Raw genomic sequence first — 19,674 nt, forward strand, 5'->3', positions numbered from 1 at the left:
AACAAGTGGACCGAGCGGGAAACTAATCATAATGGCATCCAGCACCAAGTCTCAAAACACTACTAGTGTGGGCGAGAAGCTGGACATGCGAACGATCGCAAGCCGCATCAAGGATGGGCAAATCACTCGGATCGTGGTCCTGCTGGGCGCTGGCATTAGTACTGCCGCTGGGATACCCGACTTCCGATCGCCCAACACCGGTCTCTACGACAAACTTGCGCCTTTACATCTTCCCTATCCCGAAGCCGTCTTTCATATCAGCTACTTCGCTCATACCCCCGAACCATTCTACGCGATCGCACGAGCCCGCCATCCCGGCAATCTTCAGCCAACTGCTTCTCATGCTTTTTTGGCACTTCTCGCGCAAAAGAAGGTGCTTCATTTCATTTTTACCCAGAACATCGACGGGCTTGAGCAGGACGCAGGCGTTCCTGCAGACAAGATCCTCTGGGCACATGGGAACTGGAAGAGTCAGCATTGTTGGAAATGCAAGACCGAGTACCCCGATGACCTGATGCAAAAAGCGATTCGCGACGGCGCGGTGCCCTACTGCCAAATGCCCGAATGCGGTGGTGCGGTCAAGCCGGATGTTGTGTTCTTTGGACAATCTCTGCCCCTCGAGTTCGATGAAAAGGAGAAACTCGTGCCAGAAGCGGACCTGATGCTTGTCATGGGGACCAGTTTGAAGGTGGCCCCATGCTCCAGACTCCCACGTCTGGTCCAAGAAGGAATCCCAAGAGTCTTGATCAACATGGAGAAATCCGGAGATTTCGGGAGCCGAAACGAGGATGTGTGCATTCTTGGCTCGTGTGATGAGGGTGTGCGCAAACTTGCGCACGAACTGGGATGGAGTGAGGACCTGGACGCTCTTTGGCGGAGTGCGTTGAATGCCAAGCACGATGATCTTGGATTCGACGGAGGCCCCACTCTCGATGAGTGCATCGCGAAAGTGGCGAGTCAGATGGACAGTCGGATGAAGATCTCCAAGGGGCATAAACGTATGCTGGAGACCCATTTGGCCAGCAAGTTTGCGCATATGGGGCTAAGCTCACCATCGCCGCCTTCACTTCCTCCAATGCCTCCGAATCATGATGGAAAATCACCCCCACGGTCATGAACGGTGCGTGGCTGTTGATCCGAGCGACTGTGCTTGTCTTGCCACCCGATCACATTGGACCTTCACGTTGGTTCCGTAAGCTTCAATATTCTAAAATGATGCCACCATGATGTACGTTCGCCTTCCCTTCCACTGTACCTCTTAAACTTAAGGTTCACCGGTCGCGTGTCATCCCACGTTTACCTTGAGTCTATTTGCAACCTCGGCCACAGATGCGATCTCCCTTAGCCAAGAATGCCTGATCCCAAGAAAAACGACCTGCCATACATCCACCGCTACATTACCACCCATAGCACCGACGGCGAAGCAGTGTTTGTCTCCCACGCCCAAGTCCCCGACTACATGCCGTCACGGCCGGCCGGCAACGACGGCGAGATCGCTCTTTTATACGCCACGACCAGCGCCCCGGCCAACCTAGACGACGAAGCCGACCTCGCCATGTACGACGAGTTCCTTCACCAGCCACCGGGCCTCACCACCGACGCAGGAACGGCCTTCCGGATGATCGACATTCGCCCGGGCAAAGTCACGCCGATGCATCGGACGGTGAGTATTGACTACGGAGTGGTGGTGGAGGGCGAGGTGGATTTGATCCTGGATTCGGGGGCCAGCCGACATCTGCGACGCGGCGATGTCAGTATACAGCGGGGAACAGCACATTCCTATCGGAATCGCAGCACGTCGGAATGGTGCCGAATGCTGTTTGTGTTTCTGCCCATAGACAAAATCACCATCAACGGAAAGGAAATGGGAGAAGAGGTATATGACGAGCCGTATGAGAAGCCCGAGGGAGGATGACATTCTCTCGTAATGACAGGTTACTTGCCCAAGCAGAAGGATGTCCGAATCAGTTGAATATCCCAGTTTCTTGCACGGCTCTCTGGCGTTTTTCGGTGCCCTTTGGTCCGTAGAAAGCCCCTTGTTCGCCCAGTTCCTCAGTCGTCCCAGTTCGGGCTAGAGCTCCCCATGTTGCGGGCCAGAAACCCCTGGCCCGGTGGTAGCTCCTGCAACAATGGTCGCACTGTCCGAACAAACGGTTCGTCGCATGCGTGAACTCGGGTAACCTCTTCGCGGAGCCGATTCGCCCGAGGGTCTGGGTTCACCGGTTCACCTTGTCCGCCATCATTCGGGTACTCCCCGCTCTCTCGGTCAAGGGGGATTATGAGATAAGCAGGATCTCGCATTCCTCATCCGGCTCGAGACAATCGCCATTGGCTGACGGAAGCCTCGGTTCCAACCGAAGAATGTAACCCAAACCACTTCGGGAAGCGGAATGCGACCTTGAAACGAGCTCACGATCTCGCAGGGGCCTCTTGAATTCTGTCGATCCCTCGCATCAGTCGGAAAGCCGAAGGGATTGTCGGCAAGCCGTGTATTTCACGCGATCTCTGGGTGGCTCAATCATGACAGCGGGAAGCGTTGGGTTCTTGCCCTCTCAAACAGCGCTCGTTTGGCATATCCTTCTGCTTTCGGATCTAGGGGCAGGGTTTCCTCGGTTTAACCATGGATAGCCAACCTGTTGACCATCCCTGGCACCTGCAGCCCATTGACACCGATTATTATGGGCCCTGGAGTCTCGTTCCATGGAGGACCTCGCCGGCTCCACTTCTGTTGAGATGCTGCCAGGAACAGACCCAGCCAACGGCGGCGGGCACTGGAGGGTTCCATAGACTTCGTCACCACTTCAATGTAACCGAAGTCCAGCTTTGTACTCATACATATATATCTTTGCTGCCAATAATGGAGGAAAATCTGGAAATCCGGTTGCCTTGTCAGATTGTCAATCGGCCGCCGTTGTAGTGCATACCTTCGAAGTATTACCCAGTGAATTGCTCTTGACTCGTCTCTTGACCGTCCCAAAATGCGCTATCGTGCCACTCAGCTGCTTCTACTCGCTGCAACAGCTTTACTCGCCTCCGCGCAAGATGCAAACCCACAATTGCAGAGCGCCCCCCTTCAACTTCAAGCGACAGCACACAGTGCGCTTCTCAACTGTAAGAACCGGGATGTGTGACGGTGTATGAAGGGACCACTCTGACGAAAAGCAGGATTGTCGACGATTGCGTCAAAATCATGAAGGAATCCCTTCAAAAATGCTCCGAGGAAAATTGGGACTGCAAGTGCTCCGGCGCTGCAAATATCGCCAAGTGAGTACTCGTGGATATATTCACTCAGGTCCATCCAAAGCCTGTCCTCCGTGCTCTGCACCTCTCGCAGAATTCTACTTCTAACCTATGTGCTCCACCCACAGTTGCTACGTGAATTGTCCCGATAGCCCAGATTATCTCGCTGCCCAGTCGTCGAGCGCATCGGATTGTGCCACTGCCAACGCCTACGATAAAGGAAATACATTGGTCCCGGATACGTGGAAGACGATGAACTTCAAGAATGACGCTCATGCACCCACCGCACCCAGCCCCGACACGCCGGCCCGCGCAACCTCGACTGGGGGCCCCACCAAGTCCCTGAATAGTCTCAAGGAATCGGCCAAGCCGTCGAAGGGGTCTGCGGCTGTGAAGACTACGGGGAGTTGGCTCGCTTTGGTGGCATTGGGTCTCGGTGCGATCTTTTGAGGGTCCATGAGTTCCTTCGACCATTGCAATGAAATACTTCGTCCGGCTCTCCAGGATCGCAAACAGGCAAACAGTGTGTTCAAGTCATATTCTCGAGAGTATACGTATGTAGTACATGTCCCCGAACGTGTCCTATCATCCCACCGTGACCTGGACCTTCGAGCGGTCTGGGTGATCGAACATTAGTGCAGCCCTCCCGATAATGTATAATGTCACCTACAGAAGGCAATATGATCTTTGATATTCATCGCTTTTTCATACGGACTGGCATAATACCAGGCGGCGTCGGGAATGGTCGTATCTAAGGACATGACTTAGCATTCGTCTATTTTCACCTGAACTTTCCATCTTCTTTACCACCCGCCTTGATCGAATAGTATTCCGCCTCACCCTTCCACGGGCAGAATGTCGTTGTATCAGAGCTGACCAAGGCGCTCTGGTCTTTGATCGCAGACCGGGGGAACTGCCCCTCGGCATGTCAGCGCCTCCACATTCCAATGTAGTTAAGTTCCATCGACGTACGTATACATTTCCCTCAACGGTCTCCCAGTGGTCTGCCTCGGCCAACACCAGGTCTCCTAGTCGGGCTGTGGCGGTCGGCATATTGATTGATTTTGTAAAATGACGATGATGGATGGGATGGTTGATGGTCGGAGATTGATGGGGTCAGCAAGACCGGAGTTAGCGGACGTCACGGGCGTGCGGGGGAAGACCGGGCTGTGGCCTCCGCACTGCTCACGCTACGCTGTACTCTGGTAAGTGGTATGAGTTGATCCCCTTCAAAATGGGGATTTCTTTGTTCAGGAGACTCTAGCGCCTTGATCGAGAGTACTGTCTTGTCGGTCGCTATCGCTGAGCCCAGTTCGGAGTCGGCCATTCACCTTCTCTTACCGCGTGTCTCCAGTATGGTTTGTATATAACTGACTCAGCGGATCAACATTCACGTCTACCTTACCGTCACTCTTCTCTTCTTTCTGTCTGGAGTGGAACGTGGAGTTCGGTTGATCGTGTTCAGAAAAGTCCGCGTTCTCGGCCTCCAAACACCGCGCGAACCGTGTACTCCGAATTTCATTCCTGCTTCGTAAGCCAGGGCAGCCTTGCTGATGCAGATTTTCACGATCATCCCACGATTCAGGCTAGCCCAAGCGTCAATTCTGATCTCGGGGAATGGTTTCATTGATCTTGCCCAATGAAAATCACATCACAGTGGGGTGACAATTTTGGCCCCAGGCTTATAAATGGACTGATTATCAAGCACATTGACTCCAGTTTGATCCGTCACAACAAGCTGTGCGAACATGCTGCCAGATAGTGAAATACATAAGTAGGAGAGTCTCCAAAATCTGAGTAGTTCACAGCAAAGTCTCCTGCGGACTCATCCCTCGACCGGTCAACCATACCAATCTCTCTCACCATGGACCGTCCCATCCGTCGCGTGATCACCGCCCACGATGCCACAGGCAAAGCCTACTTCGCCTCCGACGAAAAGCTCACCCCCTACGATCCGACGACTGCGCCTGAATTCACGACCCCTGGTCCACAATCCGGCTTCGGAGTGGTACAGATTCATCGATCGCGCGGGTTCCCCGCCGATAACATGCGCGAGCTCCCCGACCCAAACCGAACTCTCGTCCCTCTGGCCGATACCAAGGGCCCGTCCTGTCGCATCCTGGACCTCCCGCCTGCCGAACAAGGCTGGATGCACCGAACCTTGAGCTTAGACTATTTTGTCGTCCTGTCCGGGACAGTGGGTTTGATTACCGACGGTGGCGCCGAGAAGATTCTCAAGCCGCATGATGTCGTGGTATGCCGGGGAACCAACCACGAGTGGGTCAATCGCGGAAACGATGCTGCTAGACTCTTTGCGGTGGTTGTGCCTGCCAAGGAGATTGTGACTGAGGATGGCCAGAGACTGGAGAAGACACCCGCTGGGCCCATCTTTGACCCGCCCGAGGAGGATTAAGCGGAACTCCCAAAAGACGCTTTTGCAATGTGGGATACTATAATTGCTCTTAATCTATAGAAAAAAACTAGATGAATGTCCAGTGTTCTCCCGTTCCGTTGAGATGCAGAGTATGAAGAAGCATGCGGCTGAGCAATCACTTATGATTGAACTCAATCTTCCCCCACACTAACGCACTTGGGGCCCTGGGCCGATGCTCGGGCTCGGATCGAACGGTGATCACCCCGTGCCTTACCCCCACGCGGGGTCATTCCAAGTTTCCATCATTCCATTTCCTAGGTTCCTCTCTCATACTCACCACAATGTCACCACAAAACCCCTCGTACGCTCAACTCTTGGACATGCTTATCGCAGAACTAATCATCGCAGGCATATTCTTGTCACCGGTTCCACGGGCTTCATCGGTGCCCATGTGGTAGACAATCTCCTGGCCCGTGGCTTCTCAGTTCGGGGAGCAACGAGGTCCGCCACAAAAGGTGCACAGATGAAGGCAGCACGCCCGCAGTACACCTCAAAGCTGGACTTCGTGGTGGTGGAAGACTTCACCAAGACTGGTGTTTTTGATGCCTCGATAGAGAGCATTGACGCCGTGATCCATGTTGCGAGTGTATGTTCGATCATGGCGATGACACTACTCGCAGCGCGGTTGACCACTTCTCGCAGCCATTTTTCTACGATACCACCGACAACGAGCAAGAACTCATCTTACCCGCTATCAACGGAGTCCAGTCGATCCTCTCCGCCTCAGCCAAGCCAGGAAGCAACGTCCAACGGATCGTGCTGACATCCTCCTTCGCTTCGGTCGTTGACGTCGACAGCAACCCTCCTCCCTCATTCACCTATACCGCATCGGACTGGAACCCCCTCACATATGAAACGGCCATTGACCCCAAGTCTACTTCAGTGGTCGCTTACCGAGGATCCAAGAAATTCGCCGAGCTAGCCGCGTGGGATTTTGTGGAAAACGAAAAGCCACAATTCGACCTGGTTGCCCTCTGTCCCCCAATGGTGTTCGGTCCTGTTGTGCACCCAGTGCCCAGCATTGAACACCTGAACGAGTCAAATGCGGTTCTTTGGAGCGTGGCTGCGGGGGTGGATCCTCTTCCCGTGGCGCGTGTTCCGGCCTGGATCGATGTCCGAGACCTCGCCGAAGCCCATGTTCAAGCCCTCCTGACTCCCGAGGCGGGTGGAAAGCGGTTTATCCCTGCTTCTCCGGAGCCGTTCTCGTATGGGTATGCGGCTGATATCATGAAGGATGCATTTGACTGGGCCAAGACCTCGGTGACCAGTAGCTACAAGGCGGGCGAGAAGCCGCACATGTCTTATGGAGTGGACGGTGAGACGGTCGCTCGAGAGCTTAAGGTGAAGTATCACAGCTTCCAGGATACCGTGGTAGACTTTGTCAAGCAAGTGAAGGATACCACGCTTTCTTAGTTCAGTCATACTATTGCGTTGCATGTTTGTGAAAACTATAGACGAACTTCTATGACTTGTTCTGGCGCGTGCGATGCCATGATCGCTCACGAAGAATCGGACCAGTCAGCTTGGATCATAGCAGCTCCTTTCTCTGCAATCGCGTACACAGTGGCCTGGATATGCGCACCAACCTGCAAAGGCATGATGCTAGCGTCGATCACACGTAACCCGCGGACCCCGTATACCCGTAGACGCTCGTCAACAACGCCGGCCTTTGCACCGTCTCGCCCGCCCATCGCACAGGTGCCAACCGCTATGTTGAGTGAGTCCAGAACCAGTAGTAATGTGAATAGCAGAATGAACATACGATGCCAGTCCGTCACGGTGTAGTTCGACACAAAATGATCATAAATATCCATCTCCGCGCGCGAATCCTCACACGGGGGCGGGAAGACCTGTTCTCGTATGATCTCTGCAAGAGGCTCTGTGCGGCATATTTCCTTGGTCATTCGTTGGGCTACAGCCATGACCTGCTTGTCTATCTCCCCCGAACCCAGATAATAGCGCGGGTCGATTATGGGCTTGTCATCGACAGTAATCGTGCCAAGCTTGTCGGTCTGTGGTGGTATGTGAATGGACCCTCGCGAAAATGGATACTGGAGCATCTGCAACATAGTCGCATATTTTTTACCTGGCTCAGATTGGAAATATGGGCTCCAATTACCCAGGTCGAATAGATACTCCACCTGTCCACGCAGGGAGCCGTCCGTCTCGGGGTCAAACTGTGCAGCAAGAAGCTTGTCGTGCAAGCGACCCGTCTCTTGGGCGACCTGCTGAGCTTTGTTGTGCAATTCGATAGATTCTCGTGGCAACGCGACTTGAGATAAGGAGCAATATGCAACAGAACAAGGCATCACGGTCCACGGTCCAATTCGTGAAGAATAGTAGGCTCGGTCGGCGGCCTCGCGCAGAATGGCATCATTGACAATATCGTCGCGAGATGAGAGCGTAGGCAGGACTTCAAAGATAGTCGCAGTCACTTTCGGGATTTTTAGTGTCACGAATCCAGCTCTAGGGTCGGAATTTAACAAAGGGAGTCATACTCATGTGGTCCTGTAGGTTCTCTCCAACGTTCGCGTTATGAATCTTCACATTGATTCCTGCTGCTTCAAGTACATCTTGTCGCCCAATGCCAGAAAGCTCCAGGATCTGCGGCGACTGCACACTGCCTGCGCTGAGAATAATCTCGCGCGTGGCTTTGATGTCTTGCTCCTCGTTACCATATCGTACTCTGACACCGGTCGCGGTCCACTCGCCATCAACCATTTCGATTAGCAGTTTCAGTACAGTCGCATCCGTCAGCACATACAAATTCGCCCGCGAAGCGACTGGTGCGTAGTAGGCTGATGCTGAGTAGCTCCGCTCCTGGCGATCGGGATCTATCGTGCACACCATGTTCCACACCCCGCAATTGGAGCCCGCGAGGCTATCGTGACTGGAGACCAGGCCTAATTGGTTCAGAGTCGCGTGCCAGTACTGGTGTGCGGCTCCATACTGCTTGATGTGTGTAGTTTGAAGAGGTCCGTCAGTACCATGGACTTCGGCCTCAAAGGAAGAGTGATACTCTTCTTGATGTGCAGCGACGGGCTTGTGAAATGTCTCGCTGCGTCGAAAATAGGGACTGTAACCGTCAGCCAACCAGGGCTTCCAAAGAGAATATCGACGCAAATCGAGATAGGGATAGAGATTTCGTCAAATTACAGTAGGTCTTCCCATCCCCAGCCTTCATTTCCCAGCTTGACCCACGCATCGTAGTCTTCCCGGTGACCGCGGTTCCACGCCATGAAGTTCAACGCACTGGTGCCACCCAGAACTCGCCCTCTAGGCCATGGCAGCGATCGCCCTCCAAGACCTGGCTGGGGGGTTGTTGCGAATTGCCAGTCATAGACAGTTCCTATCGCCTCGCCATACCGACCTGGCACGGTGATGGCCCCGCCATCCTCCCCGTCCAGGGCCGAGGGCCCGGCCTCGATCACCCCCACGTTCACTTCCGGGTCTTCACTCAGGCGCGCAGCTACTGCTAAGCCTGCAGTGCCGCCTCCCACAATCACATAGTGCAAGGGGAGCTGGCAGAAGGTTCGAAAGTCTGGAAGCATGGTGATTTTCTGGCGGGGTGAATGACTCCACAGAAAAGGGGGGAAGAGGTCAAGTCAACCCCAAGGCTACAAACAAACACGCTTCCTCCAAGGGTCAACACAATGAAACTCGGGCATACTCCTCGACTACACTATTTCGACTAGACTTTTTGTAGGCTGCCAGTGTAAAGAATTGGATGTCGTTTACTAACGCAAGGCTTTCGTATGGCCCGTAAGTTCAATTGACTGTTAGGCTGCTTGACATCTATCAAGTTCAAAATAATTAGGTGTCATTGTGCCGCATAATTTTGGAAAGCCCTTCCTCGCGTTTTCCACCGCTAGCCCTTTCTTACAATTCGGGATGGTGACGCTGGGCGCTGTCCTGTTGGTCAGCTTCATTATTCTCCAGGGCAAGACAAACTATCTGGAGGGTGCCTCTGCGCTTGCTTTGCAGCTATTTCGTATGGTTCTGGTCCATTGCGCAGCTTCATGGCTATTTCTCACCATTGCATTCCAGTGTCGGGGCATTTTTGCTACCCATTTCTTGACTGGGGAAGCTACCCCACTGGAAGATGGGCGGCTAAGCCAGTGCCCATGTCTGCTTTCATGAACCTAATGTTAGTTGACTAGTTCACTAGTGAAGTTAGGTTAAGTTTAATCAGTTTGAGTGGATGCTTTTTTACATCATCTTGTTCTCAGCTGCAGTCTGCGTCTTTCGCATTTTCTCCGAGCTGACTGGTCCAATTCTGGGAGGGGCGTGAGATTAGCACCCTTTTCACTAGTTCGGTCGGAGGTGCCCTAAGCCGTTTGGGTCTCGTGCGATGTCGCGACTGTCATCATCGCATTGCCCTCAGTCTAGCCACACCGACTATTGCCACATTTCATTCACGACTGCCGGGACAGACAGCCGGGAAAGACAGCCGGGAACCGTTGTTGCGAAACATTCTCCAGCGTCCGCACCTCGATCGGATAGCAAGATGGCTACGGCAAATGCGCTGCAGCTCGAACCGGTGACGCTGGAGGATATCCCCGCGGTGGTGGATGTGTGGTTTGCGGCCTTCGCAGAGTCTGGCGTGCGGCACTTGTTTCCCAACACGCCCGGGGTGCGTCAATGGTGGGCCGATGCCAATCGAGACGACTTAATGCATAAGTCGTTTCAAAAATATGTCAAGGTCGTCGATACCGAATCGATAGACGAGCATGGCCGACCGCGACTGATCGCGTATGCGAAATGGGACCTGTCCATGATTCCCGATCGCGGACGTCGCTTTCCGCCCTGGCACGAAGAGCAACCCGCCGGCGAATGTGAGGCCTTTTTCGGAGGGATGGACCAAGTCCGGCTTCGCGTCATGGGCGAGCAGAAGCATTACTGTAGGAAACCTACCCCGCGCCTGAGGCTGTCTAGACGGGATACTGACATTGACCGCCATCGCATAACAGATCTGGATATGCTCGGCACGCACCCCGACTTCCGAAAGCGAGGCGCCGCCTCCATGCTGGTCCGCTGGGGTTGTGAGCTGGCTGATCGTGAGGGAGTAGGGGCGTATGTGGATGCCAGCAAGGCTGGCGCGCCCTTGTATATGAAATTCGGGTTCGTGGATCACAGCAGCCCCGACTCAACCACTGGTATTGCGGCGATGGCTCGAAAGTAATGCACTTTTTCAGAAACTCTGTTCGAAGGTCTTCTTGAAGCTCTCTCTATTGACAAGCCCTACTTCAAGGAATATGTCCTAGCTGGCGGAATTCCCGCCTCCACCTTTCTTGGCATGGCTGGGGCTGGTCTCGGCCAGCAGCTAAGCCAAGTCACCAATTCCCCTCGTTGCGTATGGATGATTCCTTTTCCCTCGCCAAGAAGCTCCGGTGCTCAGCGTGTCCTCCGCACTCCGCAATGGCAGGTCGGAAACGCAGAGGCCCAGCCCGCTGCAGGATAAGATTTGGACAGGCACAGGCTGAGATAAACAATACTATCATTATAATATTATGGGAATGTTTTATTTAAATTTGTCTTAACGTGTCCTCCCGCCCTCCCAGACTGACCTGGTCAGCAAGACAGAGAGCAAGACATCGGGCTGGGAAAGGCGAAGATTGGCGTGGAAGGGGCTGCAGAAGTTCAGATGCAAGCTGCATCTCGGCATTTTCGTGCCCCTGTCACCCGTTCCTTGCGCTCAAACTCAATGCATCCAACACCCGCACTTGCGGCCAGCGGCCAGCGGCCAGTTGCCTGCCAGTCGTGGGTCCATGAACCACGTCCCCAGAAGGCAATTCGTGATGTTTCGGCATCGACGATCAGCAATGGGAAGGATATGCGGACACGACGCCTCAAGGTGCGACCATACCAGCACCCCTGGCTCCACCACGGAGCCCAACCAGCCCCCATACGTCATGTCGACCGTCCGGTTCTTCAGACGCGACCACCTATCCATATATCCGAAGTCTAGCGACTCCGGGGGATGGGACAAAGTCCAAGGCGGCTGTGCTGGCTTACAAACCCGCAGCGCTGAATGGAGCATCGCCTGCACATCAGCCGATCCAGACCGGCCCCATTATTGGGCTGGACCACTGGCCTCACAGTCGACCATCGGCCGACCGCTGTGAATGCCAAGCAGCAACATCCCCTCGTCTTATTTTGCGCTCCGATCGGTGCTTGGTGCTCCTTTCTAGGCTTTTCCTCCGATTGAATCCTGCCCCGCCAAGAAGTGTGTCGTCGGGGGCTTTCGGCCGGACGATCGCTTCCTTGCCGTGCTTGTCTATTGCAACTACGGTTGCCAGGTTTTGTGCAGCTGCTAGTCTCACATGGGCTCGCAAGGTATCTGATGTTTTGGTGGATACCCAATCATCCGTCCTTCATTTCGAGATGAGCCCACGCGCAAACGGTCCGGGCAAGAGGGCATTTGCACCGCGTACCACGCTGGTGCTCTGGCTGATAATTGAGGGTTGACGGTTGACGATGAAGAGTGTTCCGAGCCCTGTTTCCACCGGTTCTCGACCCCGGTGAATAGCTCTGTCGGATCATAACGCTGTGGTTCTAGGCCGCTGTGATAGAGTAATCATGTCCCCGCTGGTTGGCAGGCGTGCCGGCCGCGCCTGCGTGATGCCCATGCGATGCCTTAAACCTGCATCAATGCAATCCGGCTAGCTTCTTCATTGGCTGCCTGGGAGGAGAAGACCCCAACAACAAGGTCCATACCTCCATCACCCCGACTCAGTTTCCTGCCTATAAAGGGAGCTTCAGGCCGCCCAAGCTGCGCAGCGACGATTTTGCGGCTCGCCCTGAGGCTGGATACCCTTTCGGATCGAGTTTCCATACACGGTCGACATCATGCATGCACTTGTCCTCTTTACGGGCCTTACGGGTCTTCTTGGCATTGCCAATGCCGCCTGTCCCTACATGACGGGCGACGCGCCTGGGCTGAGTCGTCGTGACGATGGAGATGCTGCTACAAACACCGAGGAGTTCCTGTCGCAGTTCTACCTGAATGACGAGGACGCTTTCATGACCTCGGATGTCGGGGGTCCTATCGAGGATCAAAACAGCTTGAGCGCTGGCGAGCGCGGTCCCACTCTCCTGGAGGATTTTATCTTCCGCCAGAAGATCCAACGCTTTGATCACGAGCGAGTATGTATGACTGTTCACACAGAAGGGAATCGTAGCTGATACCGCTTTTCTCTCTAGGTTCCCGAGCGCGCGGTCCATGCCCGCGGCGCCGGTGCCCATGGAGTATTCACATCCTACGGTGACTGGTCGAATATCACCGCCGCTTCCTTTCTCTCCGCAAAGGACAAAGAGACCCCTGTCTTCGTTCGCTTCTCCACGGTCGCGGGAAGCCGTGGAAGTGCCGATACAGCTCGCGATGTGCATGGATTTGCGACTCGATTCTATACCGATGAAGGAAACTTCGGTACATAGCCCGACCCAGACACTGAAGACCCTAAACACCTTTTGTCTCTGACATCATTGCAGATATTGTTGGAAACAACATCCCTGTCTTCTTTATCCAGGATGCTATCCTATTCCCCGACTTGATCCACTCAGTCAAGCCGCGAGGCGACAATGAAATTCCTCAGGCCGCTACTGCACACGACTCGGCCTGGGACTTCTTTAGCCAACAGCCTAGTGCGCTGCATACTTTGCTCTGGGCAATGGCTGGCCATGGTATTCCTCGGTCCTTCCGCCATGTTGACGGCTTTGGTGTGCACACTTTCCGGCTAGTTACCGATAGTGGCAAGTCAAAGCTTGTCAAGTTCCACTGGAAGGGCCTCCAGGGTAAGGCCAGCTTCGTCTGGGAGGAGGCACAGCAGGTGTCGGGTAAGAACGCGGACTTTATGCGGCAGGATCTCTTCGACTCCATCGAAGCTGGCCGATATCCCGAGTGGGAGGTATGTGCCTATCATGCCGCATCTATCATCACCTCGCTAACCCGCTTTGCAGCTGGGAGTTCAAATCATGGACGAAGAAGATCAATTGCGATTTGGATTCGACCTGCTTGACCCGACCAAGATCGTTCCCGAGGAATATGTGCCCGTCACCCGGCTGGGCAAGATGCAACTGAATCGAAACCCAAAGAATTACTTCGCAGAGACAGAGCAGGTCATGGTCAGTCCAATTTTTGCATCGCCGTGCAAGACCGCCACTAAACCTTCCTAGTTCCAACCCGGCCACATCGTCCGCGGTGTCGACTTCACAGAGGACCCTCTCCTCCAAGGCCGCCTCTTCTCCTACCTCGACACCCAACTCAACCGTCACGGCGGCCCCAACTTCGAGCAGCTACCCATCAACCGTCCCCGCGTCCCGATTCACAACAACAACCGCGACGGCGCAGGCCAGATGTTCATCCCCCTCAACAAGGACGCATACACCCCCAACACAGCCAACAACGGCTCTCCCAAACAAGCCAACCAAACCGTGGGCAACGGCTTCTTCACCACGCCCGGCCGCACAACAAGCGGCAAGCTGCTTCGCACCGTCAGCTCTACCTTCGAGGACGTCTGGTCGCAGCCGCGCCTGTTCTGGAACTCGCTCGTGCCGGCAGAGCAGCAATTCGTCGTGGACGCGATGCGCTTCGAGAACGCGAATGTGGTCAGCTCTGTCGTCCGCAACAACGTTATCATCCAGCTCAACCGCATTAGCAATGACCTCGCGAAGCGCGTTGCGGAGGCAATTGGCGTTGATGCGCCGGAGCCCGACGACAGATTTTACCACGACAATACTACGGCGCACATCGGTGCGTTCGGGCAGAAGCTGCTCAAGCTGGAGGGGTTGAAGGTGGGCGTGCTCGCATCCGTGGTGAATGAGTCCTCTATTATGCAGGGCGCAAAGCTCCAGAGTCAGCTTACGTCTGTTGGAGTTGACGTGGTCGTCGTTGGTGAGCGGATGGCGGACGGCGTGAACCAGACGTACTCGGCGTCCGATGCGGTGAACTTCGATGCGGTAGTGATTGCGGATGGTGCCGAGGGTCTATTCGGTTCCAAATCGCTTACTGCGTCGCCGACGGCCAAGGCATCCGGTGCGACCTCGTTATTCCCGGCGGGTCGGCCGTTGGACATTCTTATTGATGCCTTCCGATTTGGCAAGACCGTTGGAGCGATCGGCAAGGGCTCTGCCGCGCTGGAGGCTGCGCAGATTTCTAGTGAGCGGGAGGGCGTTTACGTCGCGGATTCCGTTGTTGAGGATTTTGCCAATGACCTGAAGGATGGACTGCGCACGTTCAAGTTCTTGGATCGATTTGCGCTGGATGCGTGATAGCCCGCCCTGGACAGTGGGGGTTTGCTGGGGAGGAAACCTATGTCTGTTGGTATTCTTATGTAAATTGAATTGAAACAATGTGCTATTATTCAGGTCTGTCTTGCAGAAACGGCCTATGGCGCCAAAAGGTTTTGAATTATTTTGCTCGAGTGCGAAAGCTAGCAAGGCGCATCTCTATATATACAAGTAAAGTCCCTTGGTTGGCCGCTGGCCACTCTCGACCGCCGAATCACAACCCACTTTTTGCAGTTAGTTAGTTGCAGCGGATTCATAGTCGGGACGACCTCGATCCGGCTATCGCAGCTGCAGCGCGGACGTTCATGTTCCGCTTGGAGGTCTTGCCCGTAGAGCTATTTCGGCTCTCGCCGATTATTGCCCACTCAGCGACAGTTGCTCCAGTGCCGTTCTGGGCCTGGATGTCAACCTGGTCGAGGGCTTGGTTGCCCACGATCAGGAGGGAGGCATACTGCGCAGCAGGAATGGGGGTAGGGAGCGTTACGTTGGTTGTGTTGCCGATGGGGATGGTGATGACGTCCAGATTAGAGGCTTCCTCGTCGTACGGATTCGAGAGGTCGACGTTGCTCATCGTGCTCACGATCTGGAAGTTCGTGCTCTGGCCGGATGCGAAAGCCTGGGCCGGGTTTACCAGCTTCTCGTTGTGGAAGATGATAGTCGCGTTGACGGGAGGCGCTTGGGCCCAGTCGAATTGGAAGCCTGTGACCATTTGACCCGCCTCATCGCCGAAGGAAACCGTCACTGCGCTGACGTTGTCTGCGAAGGTAGGCTGCCATTTGGTGGATGTTGCGCCGTCCACCGCTGAAATGGGGAATTGGCCTGGCTCGTAGGGGTCCATGGACTGGATGGGCCGGCACTGCACAAGATTGCCAGCAAAAGTGCTCACAAAGCCGATCCGACGGTTGGGAATGACGAGGGATCCATTGCCTGGAGGCAGCTGGTAGCTAGTAAAGTTTGACTCGGGGCCGACGTGCACGGTGATCGGCTGATTTCCGAACCGGCTCTCCGCAGTGTCCAAAGGCTGCTTAGAGGCTCGACTGATGGTGGTATGGGTGCTGTTGGACCACGCGGATATAGGCCATCCACGCCAGTAGAACGTCCTGTATTTCAGGTAGGGGATCTGCGGCGGCAGGTTGGGATCGACGTGCAAAACATCGTCAGGGAGCAGACGCAGGCCCAGGTAGCCAAACAGGACCACCTGGTGGGCACCACCGTGGCCAGTCAGGAAGGGGAATGCCGGGTGAGTCCCACCATTGAGAGTGGCATTGTCGATGAGCTGCTCCGACATCTGGAAGAACGGAGCCCGAACGTAAGGCTTATAGGCATACTGGGCATACGTGTAAGCCGAGCAACCGGAAGGAGACATTTCGTTCGCGACAGCCGAGAAAATTGCCCAGGTCATAGCAGGGCCGTCAGGCGACTGCTTATTCGCATACTGGTTTGATTGTCAGTGATTTTTCCCTGTCATTGACATTATCGGCGAGTACTCACGTAGTCAAGGTCATTCAGCGAGTCTTGCGGGGTGTAATTAGCATTATAGTCCAGAGGATAAGTGTTCAAAACAACATCAGCCTGTTTCACAACAGCACTTCCATTCATAGTCGTGAACTCGAGAGTTACGCCGTTATCACGGAGAACCAGAACATCCTCGGCCATCTTGTTCCAGGTTTCGTTCTCTGCGAGACCAAGCTGCTGACGGAAGCCGTTGGCATACGACAGAGTCTGGGCAATGAGCGGCATAGTGAAGCCACCAGCATCGATTTGGTTTGCATACTCGTCCTAAAAGAATTTAGTATCTTTCTGAAACAAGAGGTCCTCGTGCACTTACAGGATCGGTCATATTCTTGAGTGTCCAAGACGATCCATTCTGAACCAGCAAGTTGGAATAAAGCGTGGCAATCGAGTCATAGATTGGGAAGAAGCTCTCAATGAAAGTGTTGTTGTCACCACTAGCAACCCACTGATTGATCATTGACAGGCCGATGTCACCGTTTAGGTGGTACTGGTAATCCCAGCAAGGGCCAGTAGCGGTACAATTTCCAAATCTTCCACTGGTCCAAGGAAAGATAGCAGCCTCAGGAGAAAAGGCGGTCTGGTTTTGGGAGCCAGCAAAAGAAGTTTGGATATTCGTCTGTGCCTGGCGAAACTTATCCACGCGGTAGTTCGTTATCCGCTGAGCAGCTTCCGGATGCGCAGTAGTCAGGCCGGGTTGCATCCAGACATCGGCATCCCAAAAGACTTGGCCAGCGTAAGAGTCGGATGTCAGTCCACCAACAGAGATGCTGTCTCGGTTCAGTCTAGTGCTGTTAGACATCTGAATGGCGTTCTTGCCAACAGTATTCTGCAGCAGGTAGTATGTGTTGGCCACTGCTATCACAGCAGAATCGATGATGTGGCTATCATCAGGCAGGGTACCATTAGGAAAGGCAAAATGATCGACTGAATCCACAGGCATGACACTTGCCCACTCGGTAACGTGGGAACGAAGGGATCTGTAGTAGCCATTCTGGACCGCAGCGGACACAGCCGCCTTAGCAACATTCTGGGGGTTGGCAAAGGCATCCGTTGAAGCAGCACCGACGAATTTGGTGACGCGCACTTTCTGACCGTTCTTGAAGATCACGGGTACAGTCTGGACAATTGATGAGTGATTGTTACTGACGTACGGCTTGCTGCCCGCGAGCTTTCGCGAAGACAGATCCACATTCGAAGTGGCTGTCAAGTTGGCATAGACGTAGGCCGTGACATCCGCGATACCGTTTGGTCGCACTGCGGAGAAGATGGCACCATCGTCCTCGGCGGAATCAACAAAATCCGTTCGCACAGCAGAGTATCCCTCCAAGACATTGGCGATGGTTCCATTGGAGTCCTGGGACGGAACAATCTCCATGTCCACGACGGCCTGGTTGACAAAGAGCTTGTTGGCGAAAAGGCGGTACTTAATCTGAAACGATCCAAAGTCCCCCTTCGGCGTCCATTGATAAGACCAGGACAGGAGGCCTCCTTGGAAGTCGTAGGTTGAGGTGAAGTTGGAGATGGTAGAGTTATCAACCATCGCATCCAAATAGGTAGTGTTGTCAAGCTCCAGAATCAGACCGCTCCAATGCGGAACGCCGCTAATAACGCTGTCGCTGCCGTACTGGGAGAGCCAAGGGAAATTAGACTTGTTCGTGTTGGGCTGTGAGTTGAAAAAGCCGCTGATCGTCGCAAACGACTGGCGCCGAGAGAATAACGGCCACCCGTTGATTACATCACCGCCATCGTCCTCCTGGTCCATTTCAAAGAAAGGGCCAACACTGGCAACATTGATACCGAGATAGCCGTTGGCGATGGAACCTCGTGATTGAAAGCGACCCTGCTCCAAGGTGGTGGTGGTGAGGAGCCAGTTATTCTCATCCCAGGTAACACCGTCAAAGTCGGTCTGGTAGACATTTCCGCTAGAGAGAGATGGACCATTTCCTGAGTAGGATTTCATGCATCTAATCACCCGGTTTGTTGGAGATGCCGCATTCACCAGTGAGCCCAGCTGGAGGAGCACCGGGAGGGCTGCCCAAGTGAAAGGCTTCGAAGCTGTTAATACTGGTTCGCAGAAGTGGCAGAGATAGGGAATGCTACTCACTTTAAACTGCATTTTGCAGCCTCTCCTCTCGTTGGGGACACTCAAAAGTGAGTATATAGGCTTGTAAAAAAGACCTAGGTAGTTGGCCTAGCTTCTACTATTGTTAGAGGAAGGAGATGGTGGGAGGAAGGAGAGAGGGTGGAGAGGCTAAGGTGGCAGTCAAGTAAATCAGGTAAATCAAGGATGTCACGAGGGCGGCGAGATTTATTTAAATCCAATCCCTCAATCTGGATTCAGTGAAATGAACGCCGATCCAAATGTCATGGCCTTGAACAATCGCGTGCATGCAAAGTGCTCGGGCCCCATTCGCCCGCGAGCTCAGTGTGGGGAAGTGATCAAATCAATCGTACGTACTTAAGGTTTGCAGCTGGGGTCACAGCAAACCCCGAGGACTGGTTTTTTCGACGGGCAAGTGATACGAGCTGCCGGCTCCTCCAGTGGAGCCTATGCAATCACGCTGCCAACCGAGTCGGGAGAATGTCGTATGAGGCTGGTGACCGGACTGCCAGGTGCCCGATCTTTCTTTTATTGTGGTGGCGCCGGAAGATCCGGCTGGGGGGGACCACGCGCCAGGAGCCATGACGATACTGGCAGAGTCCGGTGGTTAGTCAGGTTCTTGGGTTGCTCGGCCACTCGATGCCGGTAGGTACCAGGGTTTCCGATACTTCCTGGGCCGACAGCGGAGATGCAAGGCAGCCACCCGTTGGGGGTGAGCGGCATCTCGTCATCGAGCCCGCTTGGATCCTTTGGAAAGTTTGGTGCAGAGTTTATGTGGGGTGGTTGTTGGGGGAGCCCCGGACGGGTCACTGGCGGGTCCATCAATTGCCCGACAAAAGTCCGTCATGGCTTGCCGAGAAGGGCAGGTCTTCGGTGGACGACAAAGTCTATATATCACGACTGGCCAGTCAGGTGTAGGCCGTATGGGTGGCTTGTCCCAGAATGACTTCCGGTCGATGTGTCAGGGGAAGTGGTTCTCGTCCGGTTAAGGTTGAGCGACCGTCGCGTGCGAACTGCCTAAAGAGGCACTCGTTTCACGCCTGAGGCATACATCGCTAGAACTACCCCAGCGCTTAAGCTATCCCTCATTGAAATT

The 19,674-nt window shown here is 54.3% G+C and overlaps 10 protein-coding genes across 10 annotated transcripts; 7 read left to right on the forward strand and 3 right to left on the reverse strand.

Annotated features, from left to right (window-relative positions):
- Positions 1–31: 31 nt before the first annotated feature.
- On the forward strand, positions 32–1,117 carry N7482_009239 (SIR2 family NAD-dependent protein deacylase; the record flags this gene model as incomplete). Its single annotated transcript, XM_056691363.1, has 1 exon — positions 32–1,117. One exon carries the CDS (start codon positions 32–34, stop codon positions 1,115–1,117), a length of 1,086 nt encoding a protein of 361 aa, XP_056539069.1.
- A 234-nt stretch (positions 1,118–1,351) lies between these two features.
- Positions 1,352–1,915, forward strand: N7482_009240 (cupin domain-containing protein; the record flags this gene model as incomplete). Its single annotated transcript, XM_056691364.1, has 1 exon — positions 1,352–1,915. The coding sequence occupies one exon, from the start codon at positions 1,352–1,354 to the stop codon at positions 1,913–1,915; it is 564 nt and encodes a 187-aa protein (XP_056539070.1).
- A 1,063-nt stretch (positions 1,916–2,978) lies between these two features.
- N7482_009241 (uncharacterized protein) lies at positions 2,979–3,690 on the forward strand (the record flags this gene model as incomplete). The annotated part of the gene is made up of 3 exons (XM_056691365.1): positions 2,979–3,096; positions 3,144–3,264; positions 3,393–3,690. The coding sequence occupies 3 exons, from the start codon at positions 2,979–2,981 to the stop codon at positions 3,688–3,690; spliced, it is 537 nt and encodes a 178-aa protein (XP_056539071.1).
- Positions 3,691–3,825: 135 nt separating this feature from the next.
- On the reverse strand, positions 3,826–4,293 carry N7482_009242 (DUF427 domain-containing protein; the record flags this gene model as incomplete). The annotated part of the gene is made up of 4 exons (XM_056691366.1): positions 3,826–3,857; positions 3,911–3,991; positions 4,048–4,153; positions 4,213–4,293. The coding sequence occupies 4 exons, from the start codon at positions 4,291–4,293 to the stop codon at positions 3,826–3,828; spliced, it is 300 nt and encodes a 99-aa protein (XP_056539072.1).
- An 811-nt stretch (positions 4,294–5,104) lies between these two features.
- N7482_009243 (cupin domain-containing protein) lies at positions 5,105–5,653 on the forward strand (the record flags this gene model as incomplete). The annotated part of the gene is made up of 1 exon (XM_056691367.1): positions 5,105–5,653. One exon carries the CDS (start codon positions 5,105–5,107, stop codon positions 5,651–5,653), a length of 549 nt encoding a protein of 182 aa, XP_056539073.1.
- Positions 5,654–5,955: 302 nt separating this feature from the next.
- Positions 5,956–7,087, forward strand: N7482_009244 (SDR family oxidoreductase; the record flags this gene model as incomplete). The annotated part of the gene is made up of 3 exons (XM_056691368.1): positions 5,956–5,975; positions 6,023–6,260; positions 6,317–7,087. 3 exons carry the CDS (start codon positions 5,956–5,958, stop codon positions 7,085–7,087), a joined length of 1,029 nt encoding a protein of 342 aa, XP_056539074.1.
- An 86-nt stretch (positions 7,088–7,173) lies between these two features.
- N7482_009245 (GMC family oxidoreductase) lies at positions 7,174–9,225 on the reverse strand (the record flags this gene model as incomplete). Its single annotated transcript, XM_056691369.1, has 3 exons — positions 7,174–8,108; positions 8,173–8,750; positions 8,831–9,225. The coding sequence occupies 3 exons, from the start codon at positions 9,223–9,225 to the stop codon at positions 7,174–7,176; spliced, it is 1,908 nt and encodes a 635-aa protein (XP_056539075.1).
- Positions 9,226–10,181: 956 nt separating this feature from the next.
- N7482_009246 (GNAT family N-acetyltransferase) lies at positions 10,182–10,856 on the forward strand (the record flags this gene model as incomplete). Its single annotated transcript, XM_056691370.1, has 1 exon — positions 10,182–10,856. The coding sequence occupies one exon, from the start codon at positions 10,182–10,184 to the stop codon at positions 10,854–10,856; it is 675 nt and encodes a 224-aa protein (XP_056539076.1).
- A 1,667-nt stretch (positions 10,857–12,523) lies between these two features.
- cat1 (catalase catB) lies at positions 12,524–14,944 on the forward strand (the record flags this gene model as incomplete). The annotated part of the gene is made up of 5 exons (XM_056691371.1): positions 12,524–12,820; positions 12,878–13,103; positions 13,166–13,581; positions 13,634–13,798; positions 13,850–14,944. The coding sequence occupies 5 exons, from the start codon at positions 12,524–12,526 to the stop codon at positions 14,942–14,944; spliced, it is 2,199 nt and encodes a 732-aa protein (XP_056539077.1).
- A 271-nt stretch (positions 14,945–15,215) lies between these two features.
- treA (alpha,alpha-trehalase treA) lies at positions 15,216–18,593 on the reverse strand (the record flags this gene model as incomplete). The annotated part of the gene is made up of 4 exons (XM_056691372.1): positions 15,216–16,397; positions 16,454–16,741; positions 16,791–18,524; positions 18,582–18,593. 4 exons carry the CDS (start codon positions 18,591–18,593, stop codon positions 15,216–15,218), a joined length of 3,216 nt encoding a protein of 1,071 aa, XP_056539078.1.
- Between the last annotated feature and the right edge of the window lie 1,081 nt (positions 18,594–19,674).

The sequence above is a fragment of the Penicillium canariense genome (assembly GCF_028826845.1).
Source record: "Penicillium canariense strain IBT 26290 chromosome Unknown utg000007l_segment0_segment0, whole genome shotgun sequence".
Classification (NCBI taxonomy): Eukaryota; Fungi; Ascomycota; class Eurotiomycetes; order Eurotiales; family Aspergillaceae; genus Penicillium; species Penicillium canariense.